The 23975-nt window shown below is 40.3% G+C and overlaps 1 protein-coding gene across 7 annotated transcripts in view; it reads right to left on the bottom strand.

Moving 5' to 3' along the window:
• Nucleotides 1-23975, bottom strand: part of RASL10B (RAS like family 10 member B) — a 129056-nt gene that overhangs the window by 12946 nt on the left and 92135 nt on the right. For 3 of the 7 annotated variants that reach the window (XM_056556736.1, XM_056556740.1, XM_056556739.1), the window contains 3 exons: nt 9472-9919; nt 8418-8764; nt 756-880 (listed from right to left, as the gene is read on the bottom strand). In XM_056556736.1, coding sequence (XP_056412711.1) covers nt 756-880; nt 8418-8633 — 341 coding nt within the window. In that variant the 5' untranslated portion in view covers nt 8634-8764; nt 9472-9919. The remainder of the gene's footprint in view (nt 1-755; nt 881-8417; nt 8765-9471; nt 9920-23975) is intronic. The other 4 variants (XM_056556738.1, XM_056556741.1, XM_056556742.1 and 1 more) reach the window with 2 other exon arrangements.

Here is a 23975-nt window from a genome sequence, read left to right as displayed (position 1 = left end):
ATTACTGTCTGTGCATGTATAATAGACAGCCAATGTAACTAGACAACACTGGGTGCATTTATAAGACTCAGGCCTGTTCCATTGCCAGGGCCGACAGAGACAAGACAATGGGGTCCCTCTCGCTTTGAATGTGTTATTTAAGGGGAATAATAGTGTTCCATTTTTCTTTCAGATGATCACACATGCATAGTTTTTGGGACACATACAATCACAGTAACCTGTTTGTACAGGCATGTAGTGCTGGTGACACCGATTATAACGACCCCGATCCATGGTCCCATTTGGCCGTTAGCTTCTTTAATCCTGTGGTAGGCTTGGTGCATGGGCGGAGCTTCAGGAGCACACTGATGTCACCATTGCTGCTTCCCCAAACCTGCTTGCAGCCGGATCAAGCAGCAACAGTAACATCGGCACGCTCCTGAAGCTAAGGCCTCACACCAAGCCTGCCACCCCAACGAGGAAGATAATGGCCAAACGGGACCAAGGATCGGGGGTATTGTTATAGTCATTGTCACCGGCACTACCTGCCCGTACCAACAGGTTAGTGCCGGTGAAATTGATGACAGTTTCCCTTTAAATAATTCTTAGCCACTGCTATACCAGTGTCTTAAACAGAAGCTCATATACAGTAACCGCGTTTTAGTTTGTACACAGAAAAAAGAAGCCATGTGAGTTCTAATACATCTAAACATTCCATTATACAGAAATAAAATATCAAACGCCATTTGAAGGTTCCCTGGGTGTTTGAGACCCACCTTGTTTCTAAGATCTGTTGCCTTATGGTTTTGATGTATTCAAAGCTGTCAAAGCAGCAGATGTCATAGACGAGGATGTAAGCATGTGCACTTCTGAGTCCCCGGGAACAGGAATCTGCCCACTCCTGTAACATACAACACAAATGATTTATATCTTGTCATGTTATATCAACCTACTTTACACACATGAGGCCACACATGTAGGTTACAATCACATAAAGGCAAAAAAGTCAAAATAGATAAAAAATAGTCTATATTGTTTAAAGGACATGGGCACCTTTACACTGATTGTTTAAATTATTCTTCATAGATTTCCAGAATGCAAAATAAAGTAACCTTCTACATAGTCTTCATTCTAAAAAATTCTAACATTTAACTGCTGTGGGTCTGTGTAAGTGATACATCGGGTTATCTCTTAGACACGGAACAATCGGTGAAAAGTGCTCTCTGCTCTAGTAACTGGCAAGGGTAGGAAGTTGTTCAGAACAGCTCAGAGTGTGAAGAGCTTGGAGAACCTTCATGGGGGGAGCCTATACATGCTGGAGATAGGTAAGTATACACAAGGACACTGGCAGGGGAAAATCACATGGGCTGTGTGCAAGTGTAGAGTGAAAACAGAGCAACCACAGCACTCTAGACTCCTGAACTTACAGATCTCACTCACAATGGCCCTTATTTTCTAAGAGTGGAGTGTCGGTTTGTTTGACTTTTGCTTTTCCGACCTTTTTTCTCTCTTGGTATTTACTAATCTGTCCCACTTTTCCCGAGCTTTTTAGTTGCAGGGAAAAAATCTTTCGCACTGTAATTTATGTCGCAGTGGTTCATCTTTCATAGGGTTACTACTGTCGCACATTAAAATCTGGCGCATGCATAAATCTGTCTCAATGAGAATTCTGTCACAGTGCGACAGGTTTTTTAAATAAAACCCAGGAAAAGAAAAAAATAATAAATGGTGAAAATATATATGTATAGAAATATATATATATATATATATATATATCTATCTATCTATCTATCTATCTATCTATATATATATATATATATATATATATATATAAAATGAAGAAAGAGCATTTATTCCATATTTATTCCATAGATACAAGGACTACGTTTCTGTGGTCTCACACCACCAAATCTTTGACAATGGTGGTGTGAGACCACAGAAACATAGTCCTTGTTTCTATGGAATAAAGCTACAATATATTACTGGATACGCCGGTGTGCTGCACTCAAATCCTCTTTTTTGCTATATATATATATATATATATATATATATATATATATATATAGAAAAATATATATAAGATGAAAATAAGTGAATAATAAAAAAGAACATTACAAACTGTTGTCCTATAGACAACAGTTTGGACACACACTGACCGGGGTGTACGCCTGACCATTATGATGAATACCAACACATGAGGTCTATCGGCGCCATCTATTAGCCAGCCTCACTCTGACATTTGTCCACTATCATTGGACTGCCTACTATTAAAGTTCCTTGAGAAACCCCAACATCACATGGGGGGAAACGCGTCGGAACTATAGGACAACAGTTTGTATTGTTGTTTTTTATTATTCACTTATTTTCACAAGAGGTGTCATAAGTTGTGATGGATACCTAGTGCTGGTAATAGGGTGATTGTCCTATTCCCCCTTGTTTTGCTCTATATTGACAAGAATAGGGGACTATTATCAAGGGACTTAGTGTCTGGCTATATCTGTGTATCCTGGGAGATCTATCAGACACTAATTACGCACCCTGTACAATATCGCTATATAATAGACAGAATTGACTTTTTGGTTAATTACAAACCACATTAGGTGTTGTGGCATGATTACTTAATATTATCATTTTTTGTCACGAGTGATTAGTCACGATAAGATATTGTTCCTAATTTTTAACGCATACCAATAAATATATTGTTTTATAAGTATCTAAAAAAGGGTCTATTAGAGCTGTGAGACATTATTTGACTGACTCGTTGAAATATCAGTTGTGGTGCTGTCTCGCACTGTGGACAAAGGCAAACCTAGATCTCTGGAGATGGACTTGTAACCTTGAGATTGTTGATATTTTTCCACAATTTTGGTCCTCAAGTCCTCAGACAGTTCTCTTCTCCTCTTTCTGTTGTCCATACTTAGTGTGGCATACACAGACACACAATGCAAAGAATAAGTGAACTTCTCTCCTTTCTATCTGCTTTCAGGTGTGATTTTTATATTACTAACACCTGTTACTTGCCCCAGGTGAGTTTAAAGGAGCATCACATGCTTGAAACAATCTTATTTTTCCACAGTTTTGAAAGGGTGCCAATAATTTTGTCCAGACCATTTTTGGAGTTTGATGTGACATTATGTCCAATTAGCTTTTTTCCTCCCTTTTTGGTTTAGTTCCAATACACACAAAGGGAATAAACATGTGTATAGCAAAACATGTGTTACTGCAATCCTTTTCTGTGAGAAATACTTCATTTTCATGACTGTATGACTGCTTGTTTACCAAATACAACATTAATACATAATAAAAGAAAAACAGTACCTGTAACACTTCCTTTTTCATTACTTTTATGAAGGCATTCATGTAACTTCTACCTTCTCCCTCCTGAGTATGGAGTACTTAAATAATAGTTTTAGGAAATGGGGTGCAGTCTTGACTTACAAAGAGTCCAACAGACCAATACTGCAGTGAACAAAAACTATGCAACTATAAAGAAAGCAGCTATGCGGCCTCCAATCCAATGCCGTACAGCATCTGTGCCTATATGCGTAAGCCCTTCGATTGGTCAGAGCTGGGCATGATTCATTGCTAAGATGAAGATTAGAGATTAGCGAATTTACAGTAAATTCCAATCATCACAACCTTCTCGGCTCGGCAGTTGCTGACTTTAGCCTGCATAAATGAGTTCAGCTTTCAGGTGCTGGAAAAGGTGAATACAGTCTTAGGAGACTCTTTCCTAGGACTGTATCCACCTTTTCCAGCCCACCGGAGCACCGGAAAGCTGAACTCATTTATGCAGGCTAAAGTCATCAAACGCAGAGCCGAGAAGTTCGTGATGAATCGAATTTACTGTAAGTTCGCTCATCTCTAATGAGGATCCACAACTTCTGTCATCATAGTAGTCGCCCGTCTGATAACACACATTTTTTTTCACATCAGTTATCGTGTTTATGATAAAAAAAACTATCATTATCAACCACTACATGTCATCTACATGGCTGGATGTGATTAAAATAAATTGGTTGTTTAAGGAATTTTTGTAATAGTAACATTTTTGGGGTTTTCTTGTATTTGTAGGACATAAGAGCTATCTAGACTGGATCACTTTGCCGGCGCAGCAGTATATAAACCCTACTACAGTGGATTATTACATTTCTTCATTATAAACTGCTATGCAATTACAGACAGTGTCCTACATCATTCTTTTCTTCACTCACTCCTCCTGTCACTATATCCCACGCACTCATCCTTAACAGGCATGCTGATGAGGGAAAGGGTCACCCCTTCTGCCTCAGGGTTTGTAACACACACATCTCAGCGTGGGAAGTTGCTGAGGGATAGAGAAACGGGGGTGGTAACTTCAAAGAGTGCGATGCGACATGCCTGTGGCGGGATTCCCCCTGACTGAATCTGGAAATGTTATGTAACTACTCACTTCACAGACAAGCTAGCTTAGGAAAATATTACAGGGGGGCGAGAGAGAGAAAAGAATGAGGAGGGGAATCACAGCAGAGGCAACGCTTACTGTAACAGTACAGATATAGAGGTGCGTGGTGCGTGCTTATATACTCTGCTCCTACCTGTTCTACTTTTTCCTTCTACACTGTCATATTCTTTTGGAGGGAAAGGCTCAGATGAATAGTCTGATAATGTTCTGCATGCTTAGATACTTAGATTTATTCTACAAGGCGACACCGTCACATAATCACAATATAAATTTTACCAGCTTATTTAACCCCAAGAGAGGTTGAAGAAAAATATATACTTACCTTACTCACTCCCCTCCCGTCACTGTTCTAAACAAGCTGGGTTCTGTGCAGCAATTTTGTGGTCAGGATCAACATGTGAAATTGCCAGCTTAGCCACCACAGTGGTATTCTGCCTGTTCGCCCACTGATTGGCTAAGCAGGGTATTCCGCATGCTCACACTGAACACGGGGAATAATTACATACAAAATGATTCCTACAGAAAACTCTTTAATGACCTGGCAGCTTGTCAAAATGCTATGTGTACAACCATTATCTTTTATTATTTAGGCTTTCTTGTTTATCTTTGGATCTCTATGGTTCAGAAAAGATGAGATATGTAGCTAAATCTTTTTCTATTTCAGGGGGTATTAGCCCTATATGGTGCAAATAAAGTAATAAGTGACACTTATGCAAGTTTATACTGATTTTATATTTATTGGCCCAGATTTACCGATTTGTCTGCCACAAAAGACAGTGCAAACTTAGACGGACAGACCAGATCTGCCAAACTTATTGATGAATCAGGTGAATCTGAAGACTGCCAAGTGTAATTTTACACCAACAATTATTTTTTCTTAAACATGCGCCAGCATGTGTGTCAGAATTTGGTGCATCTAAAGCCATGCCCATTTTCTTCAAAACCACACCCCTTTTATACAGCTGACATACCCCTTTGTTGACCAAGGTGGATAAGTGCCAAAAAAGTGTGAAAATGTGTAGTAAATGTGGAGAAAGTCCTTTAAGAATTTTCTGTACTGTAACTTCACACAACCGACCAAAGTAGTGATCAAGTAGTTGGCCAAGGGGATAACGGGAAATCGAAAAAAATATTGCTTAAAAGGTAGATTTCATTTGTTTTCCACACTCTGTATAGCATTAACATTAGTGCAAAATGAGTAAATAACATTGCTTAGTCAGAGGCTGTTGCCGCCAGGGAAAGAAGTGTTCAGCTTACAGTCCCTTTTGTGAAAGCTTCCTCTCCAGCTGTGCCTCCCTAACAACTAAGTGGTGATGCCAGCATTCCAGTTTCAGAAGCAGTTTTCTAGACCACTGTTCTTTAGCTCCAGTCCTACACTTCAGTTCCAACTTCCGGGTAAAGCGAGGCAGCGGTGCTCGCACGTCCTAGTGATGTGAGAGTGAAGTTATTTGCATATTCATCACAGGGGCGGGCAGACTGCTGAATATTGAGGAGGCAGGGAAGCAAGGAGAGCCAGCTCCCTATCTCCACTGCGCAGAAACGCGCAATAGCAAGGGGAAGATGAAGTGGGCATAACTCTAGAAATACTCCATTTACAGGTGAACAAGCTGTCAATTTCCCTTTAAATAAGATTCAAATTTTAACTCTCCAGTGGCATTTACACCCCAGAGAAGTATAACCTTTGGACTGCAGCTTTAGTAAAAATCTCACTAAAATACAGTGAAGAAAAAAATTATTTGATCCCCTGCTGATTTTGTTTGTTTGCCCACTGACAAAAAAAATGACCAGTCTCAGTAACAGTGAAGTAACAGTAACACCAATAAAAATCCAGAAAAACGCATTTCAAATAAGTTATGAATTGATTTGCTTATTTATTTAGTGAAATAAGTATTTGGCCCCTTGACTTAGTACATGGTGACAAAACCCTTGTTTGCGGTCAGAGGTTTCCTGTAGTTGGCCACTTGGTTTACACAAATCTCAGTAGGGATTTTGTCCCACTCCAGGCCTTTCAGGTTTCATGGCTGATGTTTGGCAACTCAAACCTTCAGCTCCCTCTACAGATTTTCTATGGAATTAAGATCTGGGGACTGCCTAGGCCACTCCAAGACCTTAATATGCTTCTTCCTGAGCTACTCCTCTGTGGCCTTAACCATGTGTTTTGGGTCATTACAATGCTGGAATACCTATCCACGGACCATTTTCAATGCCCTGGCTGAGGTAAAGCGGTTTTAACCCAAGATTTGAGGGTACATGGACACATCCATCGTCCCTTTGATGAGGCTAAGTTGTCCTGTCACCTTATCAGAAAAACACCCCCAGAGCATAATGTTTCCACCTCCATGTCCTTGAGGTCATAGGCAGCATTCCACCTCATCAACACATAGCAAATTGAGTTGATGTCAAAAAGTGTGATTTTGGTCTCATCTGACCACCTATGTGCTCTCTTGAGCAGGGAGGCCTTGCAGGCACTGCAGGATTTTAGTCGTTCATGCGTAGTGTGTTACTTGTTGTTCTCTTGGTGACTATGGTCCCAGCTGCCTTGAGATAATTGACACGATCATCCTGTGTAGTTCTGGGCTGATCTCATGAACACTGAAACAGGAGATGAGACCTTGCATGGAGCCTCTGATGGAGGGAGATTTACAGTTATTTTGTGTTTCTTCCATTTGCGAATAATCACACCAACTGTTCTCACTAACTTCTGACCAAGTTGCTGGGCCATGGTCTTGTAGCCAATTTCAGCTTTTTCAAGGTCTTAAATCTTGTCTTTTTCAAGGTCTTAAATCTTGTCTTCAGGGAAGATGGAAGCTGATCTTCGTAGGGACAGATCTCCATTTTGCATGTACGTATAGCAGTCAGTGACTCCTCATCGGTCTCCAGTGAATAGGATGACCATTTTTCTTTAAACAATTGAAAAAAATGTAATAAATTAAAACCTATCATTATTATTCTCTTTATAGTTGTGCATTCACACCACAGTTTTTCATACTGTGACTGGATCCAGCTGGGAAATGTCAAAACCACATGCTGCCGTATCCCAGCCGGACCCAGCCCGCAACTCATTCAATTGAATGAGCTGACCGGAGTCAGATAGTGACTCCGGTCGGCTCATTTTTGTCCCGTATTGTTACAGGACTGAAAACCGTGCTATGCTACGTTTTTTATTTCAGCAGCTGGATCTTAAAAACGTGGTTTGAATGCACCCTAAGGTGGCATTGTTGAGGGGGGCAATACTTTAGGAGGGGGAGGGGCAAAAAAAAAAAGGATAAATACTTCATGTAGCAGCTGCTGCTGTGGCCTGGAAGAAAAAAAAATCCCCTTAGGTTGAACCTACATGGATAAGAACTGCTTTGGAATTTACCAGTAGATTTTCAGCTGCAGCATGCTCACTATGTTGTGGATTTGTAATTAACTGCAACACTATCTGTCCATAGGTTCGAGATGCATCTGCAACAAAATCTGCAACAAATCCACACGTTACACAGTTTTTGCTGCATGTTTGTGACAGATCTGCATGAAAAAATTCTGACACATATGATATCACCCTCATAGGGGTATTCAGTCTAAGTGCCCAGGGCAGCCTGAGCTGTAAATATGGCCCTGGGTCCCTATACTAACTCATAGGAACCATGCATGACACCCTAGGTTTCTGCAGATCCTGTCAGTAGTATGTACAGCATATCGGGCAAGAGACTACAATTACAGATTAATGTATGAAGAACAAGTATCAATAATTAAATAACTAAGTAAATAGAAAAAATAGATTCATAAATTAACATGTAATACACCAATAAAGATGGAACAAAGAGCATTAATGGGGTAAACACTGTTACAGAGCTAAACCAAAGAGAGTAGGCACTTTTTTCTCATATCTGTGGGGGTCCGACCAATCTAAAATTGATGTCATATACTATACCAATATTATAGAACGTTAGTAACCAATTAAGCCATTTACATTGATTCAATTGTGACGGACCCTCATAGTCAAACTCACTTGTAGGGTGTTGACTGGAAAAGATGATATGGGAGGGAAGTCCATTATTTGAAGTTCGTGGACATGGCCATTCATGACAACAGCTGGTAGGAAGACACAACGCGATTTGGTGGGGACACAGGTCTCGCTGAACTCGTTGTACATAAACTGACGCACAATTGCGCTTTTCCCCACTCCTTGGGCCCCAAGTACCGCAATCTTGAAGGTCGTCACCATGCCTCCCTGGGCCGGTGGTGGGTAATTCCCTCACACGGTCCGTGGCGTTGGCAAGATGGTTGCACTGCGGCATATTCCAATGGCTGCAGGCTCAGCCACATTCAGGAAGCATCGCCTTGGAGAAAAGGATGCTGTATAAGCAATAACAAAGAATAGCATTATTACATTGAAATGAAAAAGTTCCAATTATTATCAGAGTCATGAGATGTAAGGAGAATGGAACTATTCTAGATGTGCGTACAACCCCTTATATTAAAATGCACCTTTGACTGGTACTCACAGAAGTGTATCACAGGAGAACCTAAGCTAAGTGAACTCATTAGTAAGTCTATTTACAGTCCAGTCTGTCTAAAGACAAGTCTGCCATTAGTCAAGTCAGTCACCAGTCAAGTCTGCCTCAAGTCAGTTAAAGTCAAGTTATCAAGGAGTACTACAAGTCAAACAATTCCAAAGACTGTGACAGTTAAAGCTGTACAGTGTCAATCAAGTGTATATATCTTCAATCTGCATATACTCTATTGTCTGCTGTATTCATAGGCCTGAAAAGTAAAGTTAAAGTAAAGTTAAAGCTGTTATCCATACATCCTGACTTTTGAGATGATTTATTTTCCCGTTTTTTTTTTATATGGATAGCCGCTTCATTTGAAGTAGTGGTGAGTGGGAACTGTTTTCACACTAAAAGCTCCAACATCATTCTACACATAGACTACTACTCTATCTCTGGTGTCATGAACCTGACAAACAGTCAGCCAAGTGTCCATATTAACTGTTTAAATCTGAAATATATTTAAGTCATACAAAAACCGCCATATAGAAATATAGTAAAAAGTGGACTTACCATTTGAAATCTTACTGTAAACGGGTGACAATAATCCAAAAAGGTCAGCTGACGGGATAACTTTTAGACAACTGAAAATTCTTATCAAATATGGCAAATGATCTTGCTGTCAAAATAGAGCATCATTTCCGTAAGATTTGCAAGCAATTTAACATCTCATTCAGGAGACATTCACTGTAACTCTCAAATGGTCAGCAAGCCTAAAGCCAAAGGAATCATACAACTACTCTATGAATGGTAGTGTAGTCCCCATGTATATTTCTGAGCATGTTGCTGAAATACCTCTTCAGTGTCTGTTCACAGCTCTGACATTGATTTTCATATAGATTTGTTCCTTTTGTGTCTTTTAGGCTGATCTTTACATCCAGATGTGTCAGACAACTTAATTCTCCATTAATAAGGTTGTCGGTGGAAAGAGTCGAGATATAGTGAATCACCAACTGTTCTGCTGAAGAAAGAAGTAATATTATTTTATATTATAAAATCTTCCTCGTTACTCTTAATCATATTGATGTGTTGCTGTAACTTTATGAACACCACAGTACTTAGTACAGTGTAAACTAGTAACACACTGCATAGTATTACCAGTGCAGGGATGTACGGAGGATTTTGTGCTCAATGTACACAAAACAAAATACGCACATGCATTCATACACGCATAAATACATACACACATTCATACAGGCATTGTAACAGATACAGACTGTGACACAGACACAAATACATATACATATAAGACCGGTGATTGGTATCTTCACAAATATGTAGTGTTTTTCTGTGTAACATCTACATGTGTAATGTGTGCAGATAATGATTGTAGGGTTAGTATATATTGTACGTGTGTAACGTGCATGTTTGTAGTAAAATGTACATATCATCTGTGTATGTGTGTACTATGTACGAGAGTGCACTGCGCATGGCAAATTGCTGTTAGGTTATATGTACACGCTATATGTACAAGCATTGTAGTGCTTGTGCCTCAGGGGCTGCAGGCCATAGGTTTGGCAATTTTATTACCTGTGTTGAATTAAAGGTGTATTCCAGGAAAAAAACTTTTCTTATATATCAACTGGCTCCAGAAAGTTAAACAGATTTGTAAATTACTTCTCTGAAAAAATCTTAATCCTTCCAATAATTATCAGCTGCTGAAGTTGAGTTTCTGAGTTTCTGTCTGGCAACAATTTAAAAAGGGATCAAAAGGTGACCCGGGAATTATAGACCTGTTAGTTTAACCTCCGTTGTATGTAAATTTTTGAGGGTTTTCTAAGGGATGCAGTTCTAGAGTATCTTAATAAAAATAAATGTATGACTCCATATCAGCATGGCTTTATGAGGGATCGGTCCTGTCAAACTAACCTATTCAGCTTTTATGAGGTGAGCTCCAGACTGGACCAGGGGGAATCGCTGGATGTCGTATATCTGAATTTTTCCAAAGCATTTGATACGGTGCCACATAAAAAGTTGGTGCATAAAATTTGAAGGATTGGGCTGGGAGAGAATGTGTGTAAGTGGGTAAGTAACTGGCTCAGTGATAGGAAACAGAGGGTGGTTATTAATGGTACTAATTCTGATTGGGTGACTGTTACTAGTGGGGTACTACAGAGGTCCGTCTTGGGTCCTTTTCTATTTCATATATTAATTAATGACCTTGTAGAGGGGTTGAATAGTAAAGTAGTAATCTTTGCAGATGATACTAAACTCTGTAAAGCGGTAAACACTATAGAGGACAGTGCACTGTTACAAATGGATCTGGATAGGTTGGAGGTTTGGGCTGGGAAGTGGTAGATGAGGTTCAACACTGATAAATGTAAGGTAATGCACATGGGGAAGAAAAATCCAGGCTGGGATTATGTATTAAATGGGAGCACACTTGGGGCAACTGACATGGAAAAGGATATAGGAGTCTTAGTTAATAGTAAATTTAGCTGTAGTGACCAGTGTCGGGCAGCTGCTGCCAAGGCAAATAAAATCATGGGGTGCATCAATAGGGGCATAGATGGCCACAACAAGGAAATAATTCTACCGCTGTACAAATCACTAGTCAGACCACACATAGAATACTGTGTACAGTACTGGGCACCAGTGTTCAAGAAAGATATAGTGAAGCTGGAGAGGGTTCAAAGATGGACAACCAGAGTAATACGGGGAATGGGAGGACTACAGTACCCAGAAAGATTAGCGGAAGTAGGTTATTTAGTTTAGAAAAAAGAAGGCTTAGGGGAGACCTAATAACTATATACAGTGACCCCCCCGACCTACAATGGCCCCGACATACTATAATTTCAACATGCGATGGCCTCTCAGAGGCCATCGCATGTTGAAGGCAGCATCAACATACAATGCTTTTGTATGTCGGGGCCATCGCATAAACGGCTGACTGCTTTAGCTGCTGCCGGATAGCCGTTTACGGTGCCCCTTGTGCTCCGGTGATGGTCTCCTACCTGTCCTCAGGGCTCCGGAGCATCCTCTTCGGGATCCCCTCCATCGCCAGCTCTCTCCATCGTTGTCATCACGTCGCCGCACACGCCGTCCCGTCATGCAATAGGAGGGGCGTGTGTAGTTACGTGATGATGGCGACGTGAGAGCGATGTTCCCGGCCAGCAGAGACGTTCTGGAGCGGCGGGGACATCACGGGGACGCGGCGACAGCGATAGAGCAGCAACAGCGATAGATCCAGGGCAGTGGTGATGAGCGGTGACGGTCCGGAGCGGCGGGGACAGGTGAGTACAACTTCCTATACTTTACATTGCACGGATCCCTAAACATACGATGGTTTCAACAAACGATGGTTCATTTGGAACGGATTACCATGGTATGTTGAGGGACCACTGTATAAATATATCAGGGGGCAGTACAGAGATCTCTCCCATGATATATTTATATCCAGAACTGTATCTATAACAAGGGGGCATCCTCTATGTTTAGAGGAAAGAAGGTTTCTACACCAGCACAGACGGGGGTTCTTTACTGTAAGAGCAGTGAGACTGTGGAATTCTCTGCTTGAGGAGGTGGTCATGGTGAACTCTGTAAAAGAGTTCAAAAGGGGTCTGGATGCATTTTTGGAGAATAATAACATCGCTGGTTATGTATACAAAATTTATACAGAACGTTGATCCAGAGATATATTCTGACTGCCATATTTGGAGTCGGGAAGGAATTTTTAACTCTAGTATGAGCGTTTATTGCCTTCCTCTGGATCAACTCAGTATGGACTCATAAGGGTTATAGGTTGAACTTGATGGACTCTGGTCTTTTTTCAACCTTATGAACTATGTTACTATTTTAACAGTGACATCTCTGCTTGTCTCGGGAACTGCACAGAATAGAAGAGGTTAGCTATGGGGATTTACTTCTACTCTGGACAGTTCCCGAGACTGGTGTCATCAGAGAGCACTTAGACAGAACAGAACAACTCAACTTCAGCAGCTCATAAGTACTGAAAGGATTCAGATTTTTTAATAGAAGTAATTCACAATTCTGTTTGACTTTCTGGAGCCAGTTGATATATAAAAAAAGTTTTTTTTTCTGGATAACCCCTTTAAAAAACAGGGCTGTTTGTCATTTCCCCTAAGATGAATATTAGTAGGCCTAGGAAGTGGCCAAGGGAGATAGCTGGTGGCTGTGGTGAGGCAGAGTATAACTGAGCCAAAGGAGAGAGGGAGGGCACCAAATTGCATCCGAGCTTCCCATGCACAAGCTAGAACCAGTTTGGATCCAGTGTAAAGTTGGCTAGTCAACAACATCTTGAAGATATTGTAAACCCAGCAATGGGACAGACATCACAGGAAGTCTGAATGTGAGAGACCCAACCCTGTTCCGAGCATTGGTGTAGATATATTCAGTCCATTTCTAAATCCCAAGAACTAATACTTTGTTTCTTGTGGACTATCATATATGTACAGGACCTAAGGCACAGGCTCCTTGAGTGTGGTAAGAACCACAACCTTGTCTTCAATGTTTGTTGGGCATAGAGTGGCAGTGTATAAGCTGCCGAACTGTAAACTAAAACTAAACTTGCCTTTAGCAACTCTTTGAAAACAAAAAAAACACATAACCCTAGCTACAGATAGTACTCCCCGAGAGCTTGTGGCCACAACTTCTGACCTCAGTGCTTGAGTTGAAACATGTTTGTTTAGCAGTGCCATCGTTCAAGTTCAACTCTTTAGGAGATTAAATAAAATAGAAATGTTGGTGCGGGCTAAGTTGTGTCAGCAACATTTGCACCCAGGTAAGCAGTTCCCTGCCACCAATATCATATGTGTGTATTCTTTGTATGTGTGTGTAAAAGGTGCACATTACCATTATATGGGTGTGGTGTGCAATATTAGGTTATAGTCACATACTGAGTTTTTGTGTAAATTTTTTATACTACGTGAATATGTGTAAAATTTTAATTGGCAGCATTATTTAGGTGTACTAGGTGGTGGCATTATTAATTAGTATAATATTGGTGTGCATGTTTGTTACTGAGTATAGATAAGCAAACCCAGTTTCGGTCCAAACTCTGCTAAAAGTTCAGTGCCGCGCAAACTTTAACCTTGGCCAGTTCGTTTTGGCCCAACATGCTAAAATAGTGTTGGTCACATGGCAGAAAGGAGAAGGAAAAGGGATGATTTGACCTCAAGGTAGCCCATAATGTCTAGCGAACAGCTCTTCCTGCCAATCAGGAGGCAGTATAGGGGTGATGTCAGAGAAACAAAAGCCTATGCATAGAGCCTCAGCCACCATTTTAGGCATTTAAGCAACTGAAAATCTGCCGCAGAAAGAATGACTTCAGTCATTCTTTCGTCGGAATCTGTTTCGAAATACATTGCTGTCTATGAGGAGGGAAATGTCCTTGCAGTCTTAGTGCCAACTGATTTGGAGAATTTCCAGATGGAGCTCCTCAATCTAATTGTAGCCTAATTATTGTAAAAAATCAGTGCCAAGATGGTTTTGTGTCACTTTTGCACACTTTCTAGGACATATTTTTTCTTAATTTCCCTGGCACAAAACGTGTTGCTACTCCCAAAAATGGATAATTTTTGACTGCTTAGAAAACTGAACGGATTGGAAAAAGTCACTGCTTCCGCCAATATAGTGTGTTTATAAACAAACTGTTAGTTACCACTGGGTACTATCTGTTTACCCACATATGTTTTGATAAAATTGACACTAAAAGAGAAGTCCCAGGTAGGAAAATATATCCCTTACCCAAAGGAGTGTGGGTAAGCACACCACCTCCATTTATCTCATTCTATGAGAGAGCCAGAGATGCAGAAGGGATGGACTCGTGTATCTCTGTCTCTCCCATAGAGATGAATAGAGGGCGTTGGACTTCTCCTTTAACTTTGTCTTAAAATAGCTCAAATATATTTACATACGCTCCTATGCAGAATTGCAGTGTAATACATGGCTTTTAGGGCTCTTGGACAGTCTTATATGTGTTTTAGTAAGGCTATTGGTAAAGTCAGGATTTTGACCAAACTTTTGCTGCAATTCAGCAAAACTTTTGAAAACTTCACTCATCTCAATTGCTTGGTTGGTCTAAGATTTTTGATTATGGGGGTGGAGGAGACCCCCCCCCCCCAAATGTGGAGATTTGGGGTTGATTCTTTACTCTTTTGTATAGATATAGATAGATATCCTAATTTGTAAAACTTAATTGCAATTGTTTTTTAATATTTGCAAAAATCAACAGAACATGATGATTTGAAAGATTACATATAATAAATACAATCCCATAGAAGACAAAATCCGAGTAGTCCGCATTTGTAGATTAGAGAGCTGGGCTTTGACATTAGACAGATTCATTTATATAATGCATCATCTGTGTGTGCTGTAATAGAGCTGAAACACTTTTTAATCACTAGAAACACTGTGCTGAGTAGGATTCTAATACATTGGAAATTACATGTGCAGCTTTGTCACCAGTAAACACCACATTCTGGGCTCTAGCTTGCTGGCAATGAATAGATTCGGGTCACCGGTGGCTGATGCCAGGTCACTTAAAGAGAGACGTGACAGCTTTTCACAGTCACAGCTTAAAGCCCACGTAAATTTAAGAACATGATGATTTCATTACAGACTATGGAAGAGCCAAAACGCAATACAAACAGGAAGTACACAACAGTTGGTCTGTAATTCTTAATTGGATTTTGGTAGCTACGCTGGACTGACATTTCCTAGCTTTCACTGCTTACAGGACACCTGCTGAATGTTAACCTCGTTCACTGATGTCATTTTAAACTGTTGCTCTGAGAATAAAATATAGTTATTTCCAAAGCAAGTCTTACGTGAGAGAGAACGCAGTGGACAACTTTTCAATTAAATACAAATACTGACGCCACTCAATAGCTCAATGTGTAAAGCTATACTTTCTGCTAACTCCAATTCGATCAATGCTGTGAAAAATAAGATGGCGCCTCACAGTAGAGATGGCTAATGACTAGAAAAATACCACAAAAGCAACCTTAGAGTTTTTTTTTAAGAGTTACAGACATGTAAAAAGTTTTAGACGCGGAGAGTGTCTCAGTGCTAAGACCCCCACTGTTTTCTAGAAGCTCCTGGCTGTGTGCTTCACTTCCCAGCTCAACACAAAATCCAATTCATTGAAGGAGTTGGGCTCCATTGTAAGTTTATGGAGCAAGATTCAGATTGAGAGTGTGGGAAGGGAATGATTAGGTTATAGTCCCATGTCCCTGTGATGTGCCAGCCACTGTAGTACTCTGGGCTATGATGTGACCACTGGTGGTCATAACCACTGATCATCAATAGGGAAAGCTATTAACCCTTTAGCCGCGCGCTCAGAGCTGAGCAGCGCGGCTAAAAGCGAAAGTGAAAGCATGCCGGTTAACTCAGTGGGCTGTTCGGGATAGCCGCGGCGAAATCGCGGCATCCCGAACAGCTTGCAGGAAAGCGGGAGGACCCCTACCTGCCTCCTCGCTGTCTGATCGCCGAATGACTGCTCAGTGCCTGAGATCCAGGCATGAGCAGTCAAGCGGCAGAATCATCGATCACTGGTTTCCTATGAGAAACCAGTGACCAATGATAAAGATCAGTGTGTGCAGTGTTATAGGTCCCTATGGGAGCTATAACACTGCAAAAAAAAGTGAAAAAAAAAGTGAATGAATATCATTTAACCCCTCCCCTATTAAAAGTTTGAATCACCCCCCTTTTCCCATAAAAAAAAACACAGTGTAAATAAAAATAAACATATATGGTATCACCGCGTGCGGAAATGTCCGAATTATAAAAATATATCGTTAATTAAACCGCTCGGTCAATGACGTACGCGCAAAAAAATTCCAAAGTCCAAAATAGTGCATTTTTGGTCACTTTTTATATCATTTAAAAATGAATAAAAAGCTATCAATACAAAAATGGTACCGTTAAAAACTTCAGATCACGGCACAAAAAATGAGCCCTCATACCGCCCCATACACGGAAAAATAAAAAAGTTATAGGGGTTAGAAAATGACAATTTTAAACGTATTAATTTTCCTGCATGTAGTTATGATTTTTTTCAGAAGTCTGACAAAATCAAACCTATATAAGTAGGGTATCATTTTGATCGTATGGACCTACAGAATAAAGATAAGGTGTCATTTTTACCGAAAAATGTACTACGTAGAAACGGAAGCCCCCAAAAGTTACAAAACTGCGGTTTTTTTTCCAATTTTGTCGCACAATGATTTTTTTTTCCGTTTCACCGTAGATTTTTGGGCACAATGACTGACGTAATTAAAAAGTAGAATTGGTGGCGCAAAAAATAAGCAATCATATGGATTTTTAGGTGTAAAATTTAAAGAGTTATGATTTTTTAAAGGCAAGGAGCAAAAAATGAAAATGCAAAAACGGAAAACCCCCCGGTCCTTAAGGGGTTAAAAGACTGTTGTCTTATGTCCCAATAAGATAATATTTGGTTCTCTAGGGGGAGAAAGGAATCATGGAACAAGCTTCTTCTACTAATGGGTCTGGAATGACGTCTCCAATATAAAGATCAGTATGGCAATTATTGCAGGTGCCAGGAGGGGACTTCCTTTCTAAATTACTGTCCCTACAGAGTTCAAGTGTGATCCTACAGTTGTGTTGTCATGATTAGGCAATATGTTATATTGTTTGTTCATACAGGGCATTCTAAAATGTTCTATTACCAGTCAACAACTAATTCAAAAGAAGCACATACAGAGGGTGTATACAATACATGTAATGTGGGTAAAGTGCTACAGCAAATGTGTTAGGTCTCAGTATACTCATAAGTATAAGTGTCAACTGTCGTGCAAGCCCCAGTGCTAGAGTATCAGCCACTCTCTAGCATCACCCTAACATCTTTGCCATAAGATCTAAGTTACAAGTACACTTCAGAGACCTAGAAAGTTAGGTGTGCTTTCTGGATAAAGCATAGCACACCTATTAGGGCAGTACTGTCCTGCAGAGTTTAAGGTGTTTGGAAGGCCTCATAAAGAACTGTAGGGTGCCTCACCATTAAGTCACAGTTTGAGAAGCAATGTATTAATGTGTACAAGTCATCCGAATACCGAAGACTGTCACAATTTACAGAAATATGTTTATAAGCAGGGCACACCCTATCGTAAGTCATCTGACAATATCTGGCTGCAAGACGCACACACAGAGCAGTCGTCATAATTCTCCGAACAATAATAGACAATATTCAACCTTTTTGTAGCTCATTTCAATATTTCATACCTGTAAGACGTACATAATATACTTTTGCTTATCTCCCAGAATTATTAAGAAATCTTCTAGAAAGAAAAAAATGCAGCGTGAAGTATAATCTCTGCCATTATCCATATCATTGCTAATTAATTTTAATGCATATACCTATACTATAATATCAATGGGATAATACTGTAATAGGTGTGCTAAACATGACTTATTCTGGAGTCATTTCCATTTCACATACTGTGTTATATGATGATTGGAATTCCGTTTAGTAGAATTGAGGAGGGGGTTCAGGTGCCGTGGTCAAAGTACAAAAAATGGTGCACAAGTACAGCCATTAAATTAAGGGAATGTAGTCCCACCTTCGCTCTTATTCTGACAATGAGCATTTTCTCTGGTGGGCTCTTTTTCCCATGAATCACTTGACAACAGAGTATAAGTCAACAGTGTATAATTGAAAGAGTAAATGAAAACCGTCATCCTCCTCCTCCTCTTCCATCCTTCTCCTCCTCTTCCATCCTTCTCCTCCTCTTCTATCCTCCTCCTCCTCTTCCATCCTCCTCCTCAGTTATTACAGACCCATGTTTCAAAAGGTAATAAAGTGCCCTATGCTTGCAAACTGCCTTTTTCCTTTCACATAAGTGAAACTAAGGCTAGGTTCACACTACAGAATTTCCGAGCAGAATTCCGATTTGAAATTGTGCTTGGAAATTCCGCTGCAGCAATGTCCCATTGCAGTCAAAAGGATTCAGCTTCACAATGCACAAAACAGAATTTCAGCGGCAGAGCTTTTCCCTGCTGAAATACATCCACTAAAAGAAGCGTCATTCTTTCGGCAGAATACTGTGCGGAATTCCTTGCCATCTATAGTGACTGGCAATGTCAACGTGGTCTTGGCACCATCTTGGAATCTCTGGCCAGAATATTATAGCCTGAGATTTTGTAATGTGAACCCAATCTTAGGCTATGTTCACACCTAGGAATTTCCGTCTGGAATTCAGCTTAGAATTCTGCAGGGAGATGCCGCTGCAGCAGAGTCCTGTTTTACGCGCGGACATTCCCAAGTGTGAATATGGCCTTATCCTTAGTGTGGGCCCAGGTTCCAGGTTCTTTAGGGTGGAAGATGTTCTGGGTAGCCCCTCTCCACTCTGGTTAATGGATGAGAATCTTTGAACCGCAATGTTTAACTTCTTATAATTCTCTAACAGAAGAAGGCTTTCTGAAACAGACAGTCCTTTTATTTGAGCTGCGCCATCAAGTGAGAAATGACTGTTGAGAAAGAACCTTTGAAGAAAGGATTTAAAAACCATACCAAGAAATCTTTAAAGCAACGCTGTGTTAATTTCTATTCAAATTTTTTTTTAACACTGTTCTATTTTTTTCTCATAATTTCACTACAAAGGAAATGATTTATCCAAAAGTCTAGAAATCCAAAAAGCATTTGTCAAATCTTCTTTAACACTGTAAATTGCAATGGATTTTTTTTTCATGAAATGATAAAGAGCTCAGCAAGACATCCCTAAACATCATCAGTGAATATGAACATCTACGAGAGCAACAAAAATAATACAGCAGTGAACACTTCACACAGAAAAGAACACAAGATTACGGGGTTAGACAAGACATGTTACAACGTCTCTTCAAATCATCACTACTTAGCGAATCTCTGTTGTCTGCTCATAGGAACTGAACTGTTGTAACAAGGAACACATCCCATTACTACTACATTGATGCTGTTCTTGACAATCCCCGAGCTATTGGATAAATAACATATGACCAGATCTTCATCTAGTCCACCAGGAAAGTAAGTGAACTGGATTGCTCATGACTAGAAATAGATTCTGACGCTTGATGGAGAAGCTAAAGGACAAAATAATTCATGGCTTACCCCCTACATGACGTTAGTAGAACCAGATGAATTAGAAAAGATTATTTCTTCTCATTCTATATTTTCCCTGCATTCTTTATTACTCTTGTCAGCCCAGAATCACAGCTGAGTGCATTGTTCTTTAATATCTCATTCAAGCCTGCTCAAAGATGCAGAAATACATATGCTGGATGGTCATTGCAACAGAAAACAGGCCACCTGTGGACTGCCTTAAATTGGCACTGTCAGATCCAAAACCTTTTTATATGTTGTAACTGATGAAAATTAAAGACCTTTTGTAATATGGTTTTTACGTTTTTTTTTGACTATTTAATTAAAAAAACGGCTCCTGAGTATCCCACCACTAGGGGTCCCCATACCTACTGGGACACTTACCAGTTCTGTAGCAGCATCAGGCTTGTCCATGAGTCATGGACATGCGATGGCATAAGGACAAGGCTGCTTGAGCAGACACACCAATCACCTCCCACCACCACAATGGAGGGACACAACCTCTTCCCCTGAGAGGATTTCTGACACTGAGAGCTAATGAAAAGAGGTATTTTTATAATAAATATAGGTGTTAGGGGTATATAAATTAGATGTACGGGGTCAGTATTAGGTACTGAGTTATATATATATATATATATATATATATATATATATATATATATGTACACTGCTCAAAAAAATAAAGGGAATACTAAGATAACACATCCTAGATCTGAATGAATGAACTAATCACATGAAACACTTTCGGCTTTACATAGCTGAATGTGCTGACAACAAAATCACACAAAAATTATCAATGGAAATCAAATGTATTAACTCATGGAGGTCTGGATATGGAGTCACACTCAAAATCAAAGTGGAAAACCACACTATAGGCTGATCCAACTTTGATGTAATGTCCTTAAAACAAGTCAAAATGAGGCTCAGTAGTGTGGGCATGCTCCTGATGAGGTAGCGGATGGTCTCCTGAGGGATGTCCTCCCAGACCTGGACTAAAGCATCCGCCAACTCCTGGACAGTCTGTGGTGCAATGGAACGAGACATGATGTGGATGGAACGAGACATGATGTCCCAGATGTGCTCAATCGGATTCAGGTTTGGGAAACGGGCAGGCCAGTCCATAGCATCAATGCCTTCCTCTTGCAGGAACTGGTGACACACTCCAGCCACATGAGGTCTAGCAATGTCTTGCATTAGGAGGAACCCAGGGCCAACCGGACCAGAATATGGTTTCACAAGGGATCTGAGGATCTCGGTACCTAATGGCAGTCAGGCTACCTCTGGCAAGTACATTGAGGGCTGTGCAGCCCCCCAAAGAAATGCCACCCCACACCATTACTGACCCACCGCCAAACCAGTCATGCTGCAGAACGTTCTCCACGGCGTCTCCAGACACTGTCACATCTGTCACATGTGCTCAGTGTGAACCTGCTTTCATCTGTGAAGAGCACAGGGTGCTAGTGGCGAAGTTGCCAATCTTGGTGTTCTCAATTTGCCAAATGCCAAACGTCCTGCACAGTGTTGGGCTGTAAGCACAACCCCCACATGTGGATGTCAGGCCCTCATACCACCCTCATGGAGTCTGTTTCTGACCATTTGAGTGGACATATGCACAATTGTGGCCTGCTGGAGGTCATTTTGCAGGGCTCTGGCAGTGATCCTCCTGCTCTCTACATAATAGGGGAGATTTATCAAAACCTGTGTAGAGGAAGAGTGGTGCAGTTGCCCATAGCAACCAATCAGATCGCTTCTTTCATTTTTAAAGAGGCCTGTGAAAAATGAAAGAAGCGATCTGATTGGTTGCTATGGGTAACTGCACCACTCTTCCTCTACACAGGTTTTGATAAATCTCCCCCAATGTGTCTATCCAGTGTGAGATTCAAGTATGAACTAGTGGTTATTAGGAAATGTCAGCTAACTACAGGGTTGTTACACTTCAGCTACCGGACACTACAACTCTCACCATCACACATACTTACTACAACTCTACTTCTGGAGTCATAAACCAGACAACCTGCCAGACAATGTCCAAATCCCACATCATTTACGCCAGATCCTCGTTCACCACAACATGTGGTGGAGGTGGAGACTATTGTCAGGCAGGAAGCAAGTTGCCTCAGATTCCAAAGAAATGCCAGCTACAGGAGATGCAGAATTGTAGGTAGCAAAAATAATGCATCAGAAGTAACTACTTAACATAAACAGAAATTAGAATTATATAAAAGTTTTCATATTTCATACAGTCATGTGCACTATTTGGTTAAAGGGGTTATCCACCATAAGGTGATTTTAGTACATACCAGGCAGACAGTAATGGACATGCTTAGGAAGGATCTGCGCTTGTCTTGGGGCTAAATGGATATATTTTGAAATAACAATAACACTGTGGCTAGATTTTTGTGAACTGGTATTTCCTGTTTGACTTTTATTTTTCTGACTACAAATCCCATAATTCCATTTCCCTCCCTCCCACACATCAGCCACCCTACCCATTGAAACATAAATAAGCTGCATCCATTCAAAGACCTGTGGTTTTCAATCAGGGTGCCTACAGCTGTTGCATTAGTTGCAGATTGATCTCTCTTCCACCAAGCAATCGCTCCACCCATTAAAGCAGACAGGCTCCCTGTCATCAGCTGACTAGTGAGTCAGGTCTCGGCCGCATGGCAACCTGGGAAAAATCTGAGACAACAGTCATTTTGTATGCTAGTAAAAATAAAGATTGGAGTGAAAATCACAGAAGAATTGTGAGAAAACCGTCGCACACAGGTACAGAACTATATTATGAACTACACTAACTTTACAGCCCCTGTAATATAGTAAAAAAAAAAAAATAGGGAATACCCCTTTAATATGTGCATCTTATGGATCTAACGATGGAGACTAGCACACATACATTTTTGTACCTATGATAAATATATATTGGGTAAAAATATATTGCACTTTGTAATTACACCTTTTCTTTTACCTTAAAATGTACAGTGCAACAAAAAAATATATAATTTGTAGGGGGAAAGTGAAAAGAAAACAGCAATTTTCAACTTTTGTGGGGTTTATTTTTACGCAGTGCACTTTATGGTAGAAATGACATGCTCTTTTTATTTTGTGGGTCAGTACAATTAAATAGATACCAAGTTCATAGTTTTTCCTATTATTGTCCTACCTTTTTATTACAAAATCTGTATGCTTAAATTTCTTTGTTCAGACCCCCATAACTTTTTTATTTTTCCGAATACAGGGCTGTATTTGGACTTGATCTGTAGTTTTCAATTATGTTTAAATAGGACTTTTTCATCACCTTTTATTCATTTTTTTCTAATATGAGATGTAACTCGAACCCAAGTAGAAATGCTATATGTTTGATTAAACCCAGAAAACACAGGCAAATTGTCCTAAAATGCATATTCCACATTCCCTCTCAATACTATTAATGTCTAGGGGTGGAGTAACCCTTTAAGGGCTTGTCCTGCAGGACTCCTGCTAATGGGAACTGCGTTCCTGGTGTGGTAAAAGTGCAGGAACACGATTCCCATGAGTTCCTGCAGGAGTTGAGCCCTGCATTTAACCCCTTAAGGGCCCAGCCAATTTTCACTGTAGGACCCGGCCATTTTTTGCACATCTGACCACTGTCAGTTTAAAGGGGTATTCCAGGCAAAACCTTTTTTTATATATATCAACTGGCTCCGGAAAGTTAAACAGATTTGTAAATTACTTCTATTAAAAAATCTTAATCCTTCCAATAGTTATTAGCTTCTGAAGTTTTCTGTCTAACTGCTCAATGATGATGTCATGTCCCGGGAGCTGTGCAGTTCCAATGGGGATATTCAACAGAGAGTCAACAGAGAGCAGTTAGACAGAAAACAACAACTCAACTTCAGCAGCTAATAACTATTGGAAGGATTAAGATTTTTCAATAGAAGTAATTTACAAATCTGTTTAACTTTCCAGTTGATATTTAAGA

The sequence above is a fragment of the Hyla sarda genome, chromosome 2 (assembly GCF_029499605.1).
Source record: "Hyla sarda isolate aHylSar1 chromosome 2, aHylSar1.hap1, whole genome shotgun sequence".
NCBI classification, from domain to species: Eukaryota; Metazoa; Chordata; class Amphibia; order Anura; family Hylidae; genus Hyla; species Hyla sarda.
The sequence above is the reverse complement of the archived record's forward strand: the minus strand, read 5'-3'. Positions and strand labels throughout refer to the sequence as shown.